Source organism: Meriones unguiculatus, chromosome 14 (assembly GCF_030254825.1).
Source record: "Meriones unguiculatus strain TT.TT164.6M chromosome 14, Bangor_MerUng_6.1, whole genome shotgun sequence".
Classification (NCBI taxonomy): domain Eukaryota; kingdom Metazoa; phylum Chordata; class Mammalia; order Rodentia; family Muridae; genus Meriones; species Meriones unguiculatus.
Genome location: NC_083361.1, coordinates 64,042,688 through 64,057,598, shown reverse-complemented (window position 1 = coordinate 64,057,598; position 14,911 = coordinate 64,042,688). Strand labels below are relative to the sequence as shown.

At 38.1% G+C, this 14,911-nt stretch overlaps 1 protein-coding gene across 8 annotated transcripts in view; it reads right to left on the bottom strand.

Moving 5' to 3' along the window:
• The window catches only part of Akap13 (A-kinase anchoring protein 13), a 277,674-nt gene that overhangs the window by 64,088 nt on the left and 198,675 nt on the right, over positions 1-14,911 (bottom strand). For 4 of the 8 annotated variants that reach the window (XM_060367369.1, XM_060367370.1, XM_060367371.1 and 1 more), the window contains exons 11-15: positions 11,444-11,814; positions 9,014-9,067; positions 5,860-5,925; positions 3,952-4,147; positions 1,840-1,948 (exon numbers count right to left, since the gene is read on the bottom strand). In XM_060367369.1, the coding sequence (XP_060223352.1) occupies positions 1,840-1,948; positions 3,952-4,147; positions 5,860-5,925; positions 9,014-9,067; positions 11,444-11,814 (796 nt within the window). The remainder of the gene's footprint in view (positions 1-1,839; positions 1,949-3,951; positions 4,148-5,859; positions 5,926-9,013; positions 9,068-11,443; positions 11,815-14,911) is intronic. The other 4 variants (XM_060367375.1, XM_060367376.1, XM_060367374.1 and 1 more) reach the window with 3 other exon arrangements.

Sequence of the window (14,911 nt, the reverse complement as noted above, 5' to 3'; positions counted from 1 at the left end):
GTACTTATATAAAACATCAGTTAAACCATCTTAAAAAAAAAACTGACTGTAAACTCAGTGTGATGATGTATGCCTGCAATCTCAGAACGTGGGAGACGGAGGGCCTCATGCATGCTCAACAGGAACTGAACTCTACTGCTGAACAGGTCCAACCACCCTCAAATAAAACGCATGTGTGTGCATTTATGTTCAGGTGTGCACACACAGGAAGCCAGAAGAGAGAGTCAGGTTCTCCTTGATCCTGGAGTTCATGTTTTTTAGATAGGCTAGAAGGCAGCAAGCTCTAGTGGTCTTCTTGCCTCCTCTCCCTAGAGCATGCTAGGGTCACAGAAAAGCATGAGAGTATGGCTAGCTTCTTATGTAGGCGCTGGGATCTAAATTCAGGTGCTCGTATTACACAGCAAGAGTATCATCCTTTACACCAGTCCTCTACTGTGAAATTTTGTAAGATTAAACATCCAGTTAGCCAAGATGTAAGGCAGAACAACACATTAGTGAAGGATAGCTACATTAGTCTTCAGGTCTTTGACTTATATTTTAAGAGGACACTGAAAAAACCTCGCAGACACAGGAGCTTGTGCTTAGTTTCCAGAATACCCAGCCTTGTAGTGAAGAACATGAACATTATTCCCTTTCAGAATTAATCTCTGCATCATGACCTCACAGGATAATCACTCACTGAAAATCAATTTTAAAACAGGTTCCTTGTACTAGACAGATGGCTCAGTGGTTAAGAGCAATGGCTGGTCTTCCAGGAGGCTTAGGTTTGATTCCCAGCACCTACAGGGCAACTCACAGGCATCTGTGACTTCAGTTCGAGAGAGGCCAATTCCCTCTTCTGGACTCTGTGAGCACAACACGCACGTGCTGTATAGACACAGATGCAGGTAAAACATCCATACATATAAAAATAAATATTAATAATAAAAAGGAGGTTTCTTAAGGAACAGGTTGATGGAAAACATTTATACAATTACTTGCTTGTAATCTTTTATTCACTAATGTCAGGAGTTTATAGAGTCCACATAGATTCCACCTGACAACGAACTGACCTGCATCTGCAGCTTTAATAGTCATTTTCAGACTTCATTCTCTTGTACTTGCTTAAGTAAAAAAGTTCTTCAATTTTGTCTCCTAAGCTTGACATTTTTGAGTGCTCATACTGGCTTGTGTTCTGTCAAGTTTAGCATGGACAGAGATCACTTGAGATACAGTTCCAGATTTAAGGAGCCTCCTGTGACATAAATACTCATTTCAACATCTGTTCTTGGATTGGATTCAGGACCCAGGAAAAGATGAGAAAAACTGAATTGTGTCTTTATTAGATCAATCTGACCAGAATTAATTTCCTGATTTAGATAATTACAGTAATATAAGAAAGAGTATCTTTGCTTTTAAGGAACATTAAAATATTTAGGGGTAAAAAAAACTACTCTCTGAAGGGGAATGATAAAGAAAGGGAGCATTCTGAAAAAATATGAATTATTGTAACATTTGGGAATTTGAGGGAAGAACACACAAATTCCTTACACTATTTTTGCCACATTTTTCTTGCTAGGTATTTTTTTCAGTGAGTCATTTGTACCCATTTTTGAAGTCTGAAATTATTTCAAAACCACTTTTTAAAATGGTGTCATATTTATACCCCAGAATATAATGAATGTAATGTATATATCAAAAAGATTTTTACATAGCAAGAGGAAGAGCTGAAAGCTAATCTCTACATTAGTCAAAAGACGAAGCAGACAAAATCTGAAAGTTAGTAAGATCCGAAGGTTAAAAAAAAATGATTGGAAAAGTGGTTAAAATGAATTCATTTTTAAAAAACAGTATACTCACTGTCTAATCCAGGATGACTGATTGTCATTAACGAGATGGATTTTGTCAATGGAGAAGAAATGGCTGATGTACAGTAATTAAATCCCTGTTGTTTAGACCTGTGGCATGTCTACGAAGAAAAAAAATGAAGAATGGGTTCTAAGTACATGTTCATATATTTAGACATGTGCAGAATTTTACACTAACCCAACCTAGTAAAGAAAGACTTGGAATGCAGTCTGCCTCTGCCACTTAACAGTGACTTGTCTTCTAAGAAGTTACTCAGCTTCTCTAAGCCTTCCATTTGCCACCTGAAACTGATGAGTATTCACCATTCACAGTGGTTTTACATTCCTCAGAGCATCTAACAATGTTTCAAATTGAGTCAGGGCTCAGCAGGTACCTTGGGGACAAATAATTGGTAATTAACTTCACTAGAAGTAGCAGACTATACAGAGCACTGCTCCTTTGAAAATCGAAACATCTTTACAGACATGCAGTAGGATATGTGGTTACTCTGATTATAAAGAGTTGGAAACTGAGATCTGAGTAGAGAGCATTTCAAGAACATTAGCAAAGCAGCAATGCATTTGGGAAGAAGTGAAATCTCTTTTACTTCCTCTTAGATTGATTCTACATGAACACAGGGTAACTGCAATTTAGTAACTTCCTCAGCAGAGTTACCAGCAATTTAAATTCATAGCGTTTTAAAAGCCATGTAGCCCAAGCAAAAGCAGAGGCTCCTTTTAACATGAAGGAATGACTGTTACTTCTGGTGATAAGGGACTCATACGTCTTTCATTTTGAGACAGCTCATTCTAGTCGTCTCACAAGATGAAATCTGCCTCTTTATGACTCACATAAGTTGACAGAGAGGCACTAAAGATCTACTCCTAACATGCACCCCCCCCCCCAGTTGGGTCAAAGACTTCCGATTATTTAGAGCTTGTTCCATGTGTAACCATGGAATCTGAGGCAAACAGTTGCTATGTTTCAAATACAACTGTGAGGTCTGAAGAATGACCTCAGAGAACAGCAGAGACCTTCAAGAGGAAGTTGGCTGCAGGCAACTTGTCTAGATTAGACAGATACATGCAACATAACACCCACTCTGAGGTTGTGCACAAGAGGAACTAAAGGTAAGATGAAAGTTCTAGGAAGACTACACACAACACAGCACAAAAAATGCTGATATCTATCTAGATGTTGACTTTATCTAGAAAGATTAAGTCAGAAAGATAGTGGTAATTAGTATCATTTACTAAAAGAGTGTCATCTGTCAAATTTCTGGGAATATCTGTTTCAGAAAAGGTCACACAAACAGCATTAAGAAAATTAAAATATTCTCTCATTAAAACCCTACTTCTAAGTCATGGAAAGAAATAATGAGGCTAACAGCCACCAAGTCTAAATGTTATGTGGCACTAGATAACTCACTTATAGGGGCCTGAAACTCTCACAGTTAATAGAGGGAATAAACAGGCATTTCTTGAACAGTATGGTTGAGACAAAGAACATGTTTTCTCTAGGAAATAACCTTGGGGCATGGATTTTCAAATTGCTAAATTTAATAATGGCATGCAATACACTTTAAAACTCAATTTACAATGAGCTGGTAAAAGAACAACAGAGACAGATAAAGGAAGCTATGTATCCTAAATACCTTTCCAATCCTAAAACATTTGTTGTGATAGAATATTTAAGTCTGTGCAGATTAATGTATTCTTTTCTGAAAATTATGTTTTTTAATATTTATTTTTTTGTATAGCATGTTTTGTCTGTTCATGCCTGGTGCCCCTAGAGGTCAGAAGGCAGCACTGGATCCTTGGAACTGGATTTATGGATGGCTGTGAGACACATATGTGGGTGCTAGGAATGAAATGCCAGTCCTTTGCAAGAGCAGTTAAGTATTCTTAACCACTGAGCCATTTCTCCAACCCAACTGGCGTTTTCTTAAATACTCATGTTTAATGATAAAAATGTGTTGTTGCTAGAACTGACGATATTATTTAATAAATAAGTAATGACAGCTCTAGCTTTATACTAACAAAAAGCATAAAACAATGAGATCATATTTGGGGATACTATTCCACTACCACCCCCATTAGCAGTACATACCTATTTTCGCCTTACCTGCTGATCAAACATCCTATGATGCTGTCTCTGGTCTGGCTCCAGATGTTCTTCTGAAAGTGACATCAATGAGTCTCTTTGTTCCTCAGCACTGAAAGGGTTTCTGCGCTCACTGGAGTTTACAGAGCTCATTTCTAGAGATGAGGATGGCTTATTTCCAACACCAGCTCCTCCTGTCAAGCCTTCCAGACTGAAACTGAACACAGAACACAAGAGTTCAGTCCCTGTTCATAGATTTCAGAATGGGAGAATACAAAAATCCCTCTAACTTGTATATTTATTTCAGTGTCTCTCACGCAAAGTACCTACAATGATACGGAGCAGATGAACACCACTCAGCACCCTCCCACCAGTGGTCTTGGATGCTAAGAGACAACACTAGACATGTTTATTTCTCTACCTCATTCAACTTATCAAAATGCTGAACCAGATACCATCATTTTCTCATCTGGTTTTTAATATACCATATGGACAGACCACATTTATTTCATTTTTTATACATGTATATTTTCATTGATGTGATAAAATTAATTTTTCCATAATCTAAGTTATCTAATGCCAAATGTCACAAAACATAAGCATAAAGAGCTTTGAGAATGGAAAGTGAGTGACTTTGCTATGTGCTCACAATACAGACCTCATAAAACTATACTCAATTATATTCTGCTTGACTCAACAACTTTCTGGGTACAGTTTTACCCGGAAAACTCTGGTTTCACTCATGAGCAATACCATTTGTGAACACCTGGCCAGATGATGGCAAAGTGAGAATCATCAGCTGCAGACAGGCATATAAAGCACTAGATCATAAATGCTGAAAAAGTAAACAGGGTTTGGAATTTTAAAAGGGAGTTTTGAGGTACAGATTTTGTAGTTACTGTCTGTAAGTAACAGGGGCTAAAGAGGAAGGCTAGCTGTCTACCCTCTTTGGAGTTGCTAAGTAAAATAAGCACACATTTGCTATAACTACACTGAACTTCTTTGAAAGAAGCATACAGTTGTAGTTGACTGTTCTCGGGTAGCAACCAGCTGGAATTGTATTTGGGATATATATATCATATACATACATACATACATACATACATACATACATACATATATATACACACACAGACAGTTACTTCTGTTCTGGGAAAATTGTAGTTAATTGCTACAATTAGTTCATATATGGCAGCCCTGAAGGGTCATTTTTTTTTTTCTTCACAAGTTACTTATGAACTGAAGCCATATGTCTCTATTTTCTCTAGCAGTAAACTATTAACAAATTTGTTGTTCTTATTTCAGTATAACAATAGAAATAAAAATGAACTGCAACGAAATGTCTCTTTAGAACCCATTTTTTTTTTTTAGCATCAGGCATAAGAAGAAAGTTTAGCTAAGTGAAGAAATTTAGTTTTCCACTGTGAATTATCTAAAAATCCCGAGAAAACCTGATCTATGCTCACCACAAAACTTAACCCTGAAAACATTTTAATAATTAAATCTAGCTGCCTAACTCAAAGACAAATATGAAATGATGATGCATCTAAATTCAGAACCTAAATGTAGGACCTGAAAGTATAATAGAAACCAGGGCCTATTAGCTGCTTTGATTCATTGTTTTCTTAAGAATCTGGGAACACTGAAAGACCAGAACAGAGACAAGGGTGTATAGCATAGATATGAGGTTCATGCAGAAAACATGGCCATCTATTGCCACTTGAGCCAAGCGATGCAGCGGTGGGTACTGTTCCTACGCATACTCTTGCAAGTGGGTTGGTGGCATCCATAGCGAAGGCGGCAGCAGGATACTATGCTCTCAGATACTGCAGGCTGCCCGTGTGCATTCCAGCCACAGAGAAGCCAGCACAAAGCCAGAAGTCTTACTTTATAATTCCTGGTTTGGTGGCTGGACATGTAATACTATACCTTCTGAAATTAAAGTCAGCATTCAGGGCAGCCGAGTATTGCACACCAGAGGGACACCAGCTCATACTGGAGATGACATCAAAGGTAGAAACAAGAAATGAAGGGAGAAAAGAGGAAATAGGTTTGGGTTATTTAGCTTAAAAAGAAAGGACATAGAGGTAGACTTATGTAATCATTAAAAAAATTGGGAATGTAACACTGAGAATTTAGGAAAAGACTAGAAAAAAAACACAGGAATTTAACATTGTTCCGTTGGTGTCCACTCAGACACTGTTTTGGGAAAGGTCATGTGAGCTCTTTATGGGATAACTACTCCAACTGAAACTGAAGAATGTCTTCTACTAATCCCTTGGCGAAAAGAGGACCCCACTCATGGCTTCCTCTGCAGACATTCCCAGAGAGGTGTTCCAAATTCCACTGTTGTGGCCAAGTGTCTCTCTGAACTCATCCCCACTCTCACATCCCTCGACTCAGGGCAGTAACTCCTAGGCCTGCACGGAAAGGAAACACTACACATAGCTCAGAGTCCTCTCTGAGATATCAGTATTTTTTTCCCATATGTTTTCATTAAGGATCCAGATAAGCCACGAAATTTATGAATCTTATGTAATACTCAACTCATATTTCTTTAGAAGCTATTCATTAGGCTTTTCTGCTTAAGATAAAGCAAATACAACAAAGGTCATACCTTAGAGTTTTATACTGGTAAACAGACTTAACTTTCTTCAAACTCTATAGCATTAAGATAGAAATTTCTTTTAAACTTTAATTTTGTATTCATTTTCCTCAAGATTTAAAAAAACCATTCATTTGATCACCTGCTTCCTTGTTTATCCTATGCAATATAGCAGAGGAGGAAACTCTAGAGTAGAAAGGTTAAACAAATACAGCAGGCAGAAAGGTAACCAAATTAAATAGGAACTCTGTGACTAGAACTATACCAGGATCTTTGATTATTTGCTTATTTGTTTGGTTCCTTAAGACACGTGCCAAGGTCTGGTCCTAGGGCAGAAGGTTTGATTAACAAGTGCTGTCATCTAAAAAAAGAAAAAGAAAAAAAATACTGTTTTTTTTTGGGGGGCCTTAAAATTCTAAGTGCCATGTTTTTGTCTTAAGCAACAACAAACACAACACAGAGCTCCTGACAGTTAAAGCAGTGCTGTAGAGTGCAGAACCACTCAGTGGGCTAACCCCAAGCTCTAAGGACTTGGTGGACAAGACTTGGGACAGAAGAAAGGAGACCAGGAGACGGCAGGATGCCGTGATAGTTTCCTCCACTGCTGTGTCAAATAGCATGAGACATTTAACGTCTGATTAAATAACAGTGTAAGGCTTACAAAAGGAAAAGGAGAAATACATAGTTTGGGGCATCTCTCATCTGGGAAGAAGGATTAGACTAACTCAAACTTATTTGTGTGAGCAGAAGTAAAATGTAATTTACAAACGTTCATAAGGTGCAGAGGTCCATTCTTTGAATTTTTTTTGGTCCTGGACTCCCTTTGGTAGACCAGGCTGGCCTCAAATTCACAGAGATATATCTGCCTCTGCCTCCCAAGTGCTGGCATCAAAGATGTGGCCACTGCCACCCAGTGATGTTATTAACCTTTAAACTTACAATTGGATAACTAACTATCTGATTTCTTCCCCACCCCGCCAAACAGGGTTCCTCTGTGTAGCCCAGGCTATCCTGGAACTTGCTCTACAGACCAAGCTGGCCTCAAATTCAGAGATTTACCTGCTTCTGCCTCCCTAGTGCTAGGATTTAAAGTGTGAGCCACCATGCTTGGCTCTGATTTCTTATTAAAAACAAACTAAATCATTAACTGAATATACACTGCCAAATCATCATTTTTCAAAAATAAGAATAATCTCTTTGTAGAGTTTTAAATATCTTCTTAACTCTGAGACTATGAGAATGCTGTGAAAAACATAAGATGCGGAACAGGAGTAACCCCCCCCCAACAAAAAAAAGCCCATAGGCTTCACAGGATCCAGCAAGTTACAAATGATCTAAGCCTTCCCTGACTACTTTCATAATTAAAGTGCATTTCTGAGAGTCTCTAAATCCTAAGGTTCTTTGGCTTTGAAACTTAGGAAGTCCAGTTTATTTTGGAGAACAACCTTCTTTAATACTTGTTGGGATGTTTTAATTTCATAAGTTTTAAGGTTATAAGTCATGTTCTTCCTACAAAAATATTTTTCACTTAGGTTGCATTGTAAGTTCAAAGCATGGCTCTGACATGTACTGTGTGGGCTGTAGGCAGTGGCTTGTCATCCTTCACTATGTAATCAGGTGTGTGCTACAGTTAGTTCACGATGAAGAGCGTTTACCAGAGAGAACAACAAATACATAGAGGTTTTAGATACTACCTATTGAAAAAGGCATTTAAGAATTTGTTCTCCTGAAGAGCCCAATATCTTGGCCATTTGAAGTTCATAAAAGTGTAAGAATTTAAGATCAAAATTTCCCATAAAATACGGAATTAAAGAAGGATACATTTGAAAATGATTTTTTTTAACTGGAAGAATGGAAGAAAACGCAATAAAAGCTCTACAAAAGTTTTTAAAACACGAAGCAATTGAGCATGTTTTAAATAAAAACAACTTCTTAGCTTAAAAATATTAGCTTCATTTTTTACTTGCTTAATAATAATAATAATAATTAAGCAGTTCAAAAATAGGTCTCAGCTTATGCCAGATTGCTTTCTGAAAATATTACCAGGTGGCTAGCTAACAAAAATCTTTCTTCATATTACTCAAGAATGTATTAAAAATATTTTAGAACCTATGTGTGAATAAGCACAAATGTATTTTAGGGTATTCTTTTTCTCTTCTCTTTTCTAGAGACAGAGAGAAGAAAAGTATCTCCCAAAGTCCATTAGCTATATACAATACGGAAGAAAACCTGAATTCTCCTACACAAAGTCATTTGAGCCAGCAAGTGGGTGTGCATGTTATAAATTTAGAACTAGAAAAAGAGACTTAGTTTATATTTCCTGTCAGGTGGACATAGCAATTAATAAGCACCTATATTTTATTGCCTGAACCAGAAATAAATGTTTAAAAATGTTGTCCAATCTTGGTAACCAGATGAGATGCTTGTTAGTACATTCTCAGAGATGACATGGTTAGTCCAATTTAGTGAACTCTGTACCTTCTCCTATGAATGGGAGGTCTCCTGACAACATGCCCAAGAACTTGCATTGAACTGAAAATGAATGATGGAAGAGGTCAGTAATGGAGGTGAACTACAATGATACACAAATGCACAAAACACAGAGATCACACTGGGAAGAAACATAATTCCCAAAGACAAATAGCACAGGAGGAAAGAGGCTGAAAGAATGGAATGACAAAAAATCAGTACCCCAAACCTGACAAAAAGGTCGCTTCTGTTTCTCTGTACTCCAAGTAGTTAATTGGATGACAAGTAATGAAGATTAGTATAAGTTGTGAGAGTACATGTGCCATTAAAACACTAAACATTCAAAAGGGTTTTCTTCAGGCTTTAAAATTCAGGTAACAATAATACACAAATTAGTCGAACTACTAAAGTGATAAAACTACTGCATTATATCTCAAGATATTAAGACAGAAGTCGATAATCCTTTGCACTAAGTACAAACAGATGATATACAGGCTTAAATACAAATAGCTAACAAGTCTAAGATCACCTTGTAATCCTGGGCAAGTCATTAAATCTGACCTCAATGTCTTCATCTGAGCTACATGATTCAAATATACAAATCTCTGCAATCTGTCATTACAAACAGATCTAGAGTGAGTTATGTAAAAGAATGGATACTTGTAAAATAAACACCTATTCCCTCATCAGTCCTTCACCATCTAAGGCAAGGTGTCCTATCAAGAAGTTACTCGGGCTTCAGGGAGTACTTTCTGCATATGAGGATCATTCCTCGTGTCTGTACAAATGCTTTAAAAGGAAACAGTATGAATAAAGCTGGGAAGGAAAGCCTTCAGAAATTAGTCTTTATATAATCTGAGATGTCAAAAGTATATAAACTCAATACAGCAAGATAAAGAGCACTGCTTGTGTTTTTAGATTACTATCCTCATACCATGGAATAATATGAAATTGTACAAAGACTTGACTGAGACTTGAAACCAGGACTCTACTGTAGATGATGTAAAATGTCTGCAACAGTCTTCCATTCTGCAACTATGGGAAAAATAAGACTTGAACCACTGAAATTAAAAAACAATGTAAGACAATGTGCCACAAAGAGTTTGAAAAAAACTAGCAAACCAGTGAAGTACAGAGTTTAATTCTGAGCTCTGTGAGGCCAGGGACTAATATCATTTTTATCTGTTTCTCCAGAACATAGGACACTGCCAGACATAAAAAAAAGTTCAATGTGTGCTGGCTGATTAAAAGAATAAACGAAGGGCCGGAAAATGGTTCAGTACTTCACTGCACTAGCTATTCTTCTAGAGGACCTGGTTTTGATTCCCAGCACTCATATGATGGCTCACCGTATGGTTACAGTTACAGCTGTCTGTAACTCCAGTTCTAGAGGATATGATGTCCTCCTTGGGCACTAGGCACACACATGGTGCAGACACATATTCAGTTAAGATACTCATACACATTAAAAAATTTAAAAGAACAAACGAAGATCTGGGTATATGGCGGTGCATGCCTGTTATCTTAATACTTGGGTGGTGGAAGCAGGAACATCAGGAGTCCAAGACCATCCTAGCTTACTCCGTGACACTCAGGCTATCCTTGGCTACATGAGACTGTCTCAAAAAAAAAAAAAAAAAGTGATAACTGTGATTAAGATTACACGTACTAATAGCCATAATGCAGTGAGGAGGGAAAAAAGCAACTGTAGCTGGAGCATCTCTTTAGGCAGTTAAAGTGGCCTTGAGGCAGGCACACTGTAACCTGTTACAGTATTTGGTTTGTAGAATTAAAACAGTCAGGTCAGAAGCCAATTTCTTATAGGCTGCTGCCAAGTTGAAGGACTAACGCTGGGCATTACTTGTAAATATCCCCAAGCTGTATGACACACAGAAAAATAACAATTTCAGTGTGTGACATGAGTCTTGTGCCCTCTTGAGAACTATACATTGATTATTTAGACTTTATCGAACTTCTACATAAGAAATTTATGGTTTTACTCTCAGAAAACACCAAACCTCTTAGATGTGGTTAAGACTGTAAGATTTCATATTTACTTAATTAAAAATTTACAGAATTCTCTCTTCCAGATTCATGAACTTCAGTGATTAACCTGGTAGGTAAGAAGCCTTATCATTTATTAAATATTCACTATGTGATAATAATAGTTTATGTGATCACAAAAATACTGAAGTATTTTACAGATGAGAAAATTAAAGCTTATATTGCTCAAGTGTCTACTCATCATCTAAAATGTACGTATAGAGCTGGAGTCAGAATGCTTATCTGCCTGGTTTCAAAGCCTGGGTTACCTTTTCTCTACCACAGTGTCGCCTGAGTTTGTTTTTTTTTTTTTTTAAATCAGTAACAATGCTAATCCAGACACTTCTCAGAAGAGAACAAACACTGAGCTATGAAACACATAGGCTCCCAACTTACCTCCGCTGGTTCATTTCTGCATCGCTGGCTGCATTCTTTCCAGGTCCCCAGCTATGCCTCCGGAAAGGGGAAAGAGAGCGCATGGAGCTTCTCAGAAAGGAGCGATTTGCAGGCACTTCAGTGATGCTGTCCATCTCCTCCTCCTCCATTTCGCCAGAGCCAGCAGGCTCACTTTCACTCTCTCGACTCTCAGGCCCTGCTCCATGGTTTAAAAAGCCATCGGAACTTTGATGATTTCTGAACCTGTTTAACTTTGAAGTCTGAGGAAGGGACACATCACTGCCATGAGAAGAATGTCGATCCAGGGAAGCTGTGTCATCTGTTGAAGAACTGGATCCTGTTATATCACAAAGCAACTGTTCTTCCTCAGGCTAGAATAGAGAGAGCACATAGAGTTGAACTAACAGAGCCAAACAGATACCCTGTTCTCACAGACTAAGTCAATGTTTCATAGTTGATTGGACACAGGCAAGACTAATAATTGATTTTAAGCTGATTTCTTTTTTTTTAAATCTATGACTACAGTTAGATTCTAAGTCCCCTGGATTCCAATGGAGCAGCAGTTCTCAACCTGTGGGTTGTGACCCCTTTGTCAAACCTCTACTCCAAAAATATTTACATTATGATTCCAAACAGTGGCAAAATCACAGTTACGAAGTAGCAACAAAAGCAATTTTATTTTTGGGAGTCACCACAACTTAAGGAACTGTATTAAAGGGTAGCAGTATTAGGAAGGTTGAGGACCACTGCAATAGAAGAATGTTCTATATCTCTGTCATTTTAGTAAAGGTACTAGACTATAGAAGACCCATTACTTTTTCTTTTTAATGAAGAAAAACAATTCCTAGTTTAGTTCATTCAGCCCACCATCAACTGAAAAGAAGAAAACCATTAGTCTCTAGGGTTTCTGTTTTATGAAACTCTAAGCTCTTATCATACTACGTTTCAAAGGTTTAACTGAAACAAGCCAGCCTGCACAGCTACAATAAGGTTGAGAATTTACTATTCCTAAGCCAAGTATGACTGCTGTTTACTTCTGAAAACTGCCTAATCTTTTTAATTTCACCAAAAGTTTGCTGTAAGAACATAAAGAATACTACTGCTTCTCACATCACTGAGAATTGGTTTTGAATGTTCTGAAGCCAAATCACATAAAATAATCCTGAAAATAAGGCCTTTGATAAGGTGACAATGTTTCTTCTCTGGCTAACCTCTAGTACCTAAGAGGAATTATGCAAACCTTGTCCTAGTAGCGTGGCATCTTTGTTTACTGAGAGGCACCAAATGCATGATATGATTGATAAGTGAAGGCGAGATTAACTCCATTTCATATTATATTTTGGTCTCACACTAGGCAAGGAACAGGGAAATAGGTAAAGGCATGCAGAATTTTTTCCCCCTTTTTCACAATAATTCCTAATCAAGACATCTGGTGACATTAAGGAAAATCTTTAAAACAGGCTCTCCTGTTTTCCAGGCTGTCCTGGAACTCACTATGTAGATTAGACCCGCCTTAAACTCACAAAGTTTAATGTCACACAGAGCGCCTCTATGTCCTGAGTACTGGGATAAAAATGTGTGACGCCGAGCCCAGACTTTGGTGCAGGGCTTTGATAAAACTACTCAAAGGAGAAGTAACTTCTACAAATTGTTCTTTAACCTCCACAAGTATACCACACACACATCCACGCAAACACACAATAATTTAATAAACAAAATGTAGCAAAAAAGTGAAGACATATGTAATTTCTAAAAGAAAGATTAAAACTCACAAGAAACTAATGCATTCTTCCAGCTTTGGAATGGAAAACAGCTCTGAACTAGAGAGTCTTTTTAAAGGATATACAACACTTATAACCAGAAGCACACCACCACCTGTGAAAGGCACTTTTATATCTTTTTGGGCTTCAGCCTACCTTCACTCGGAAAAATCCAATTTCCTAAATTGCTTTTTAAATAAAGTGTGAGATGAATGGAGAGAGAAGACACTGACAGATCAAGACTTGAATCCAGGCTACTTTGACTCACAAGACCTAATACTGTGTTATTTCAATCACCTTTTAAAAACCTTTGACAGCAAGATCTTGATGTCTGTATTGAGGAATCCCTTCACTAGTTCAGGAAAAATAAAACTAGCTCATTAGGTAAACCCTACTATGCAAGAGTAAAATAAAGTCATTAGTGGAACATAATGGTGCACAACCTATAATCTTGGAAGTAAAGCAGGAAGACCAGAAATTTCAGGATAGCTTGAGTTAAAACACTAAGGAACAGCACAGTAGGAAACAAAAGTTCTGAGTTAAAGCTTCTATTTATCACACTCTTTACAAGATGGCTGTTTCTAGCATGGAAATGACTCTTGGTTAGAATAACAGGTACTTTGTCACTTGGTACCTCGACTAAAAAGGACATTTAAAAAAATTTAAAAAAGTATCAGTCTCAGGGAAGACCCCTGTACTCAGATTTTTTGGTTCTGTTGCTCTCCTTGTGGAGTTCCTGTCCTCTCCAGATCTTACTGTTTCCCACTTCTTTCCTAAGATTCCCTACACTCTGCCCAAAGGTTGCCCATAGCCTCAGCATCTGCATTGATAGTCTGCAGGGCAGAGCCTTTCAGAGGTCCTCTGTGTCAGGCTCCTGATTTGTTCCCTCTTTTCTCCTTCTGGTGTCCAACCAAGGACTATGCATGGAGATAACCTAAGACCCTTGCACAGATGTAGCCCATGGCAGTACAGTATCCAAGTGGGTTCCATTGTAATAGGAACAGGGACTGCCTGTGACATGAACTGATTGGCCTGCTCTTTAATTACCTCCCCCTGAGGGGGAAGCAACATTACCAGGCCACAGAAGAAGACAGTGCAGCCACTCCTGATGAGACCTAATTGACTAGGATCAGAAGGAAGGAAAAGAAGTCCTCCCCTATCAGTGGACTTGGGGAGGGGCATGCATACAGAGGGTGGAGGAAGGGAGGGATTGGGATGGGAGGAGGGAGGGAACCACAGGGGGGATACAAAGTGAATAAAGTGTAATTAATAAAGAATTAAAAAAATATATAAAAAAATTTAAACGATTTATTTATTATGAGTGCTCTGACTGCATGTACACCTGCATGCCAAAAGAGGACATCATACCCCACTATAGGTAGTTGTGAGCCACCATGTGGTTGCTGGGAATTGAACTCAGTACCTCTGGAAGAGCAGACAGTGCTCTTAGCCACTGACCCATCTCTCCATGGCGACACACACACACACACACACACACACACACACACACACACACAAACAAAACAAAAAAACAAAAACCTAACATCAACAACAACATGTTTCTTGAAGAAATAAAATAGTGCCATCCACCAACATACTCTTGGTGGTTGGTGTGTGTGTGCACGCGCCTTCCATATGCCAGTCCTGCATTCCACCCTTGAACTATATATATTCCCAGTCTCCAATCCCAAACAAGTCAAACTCAAGT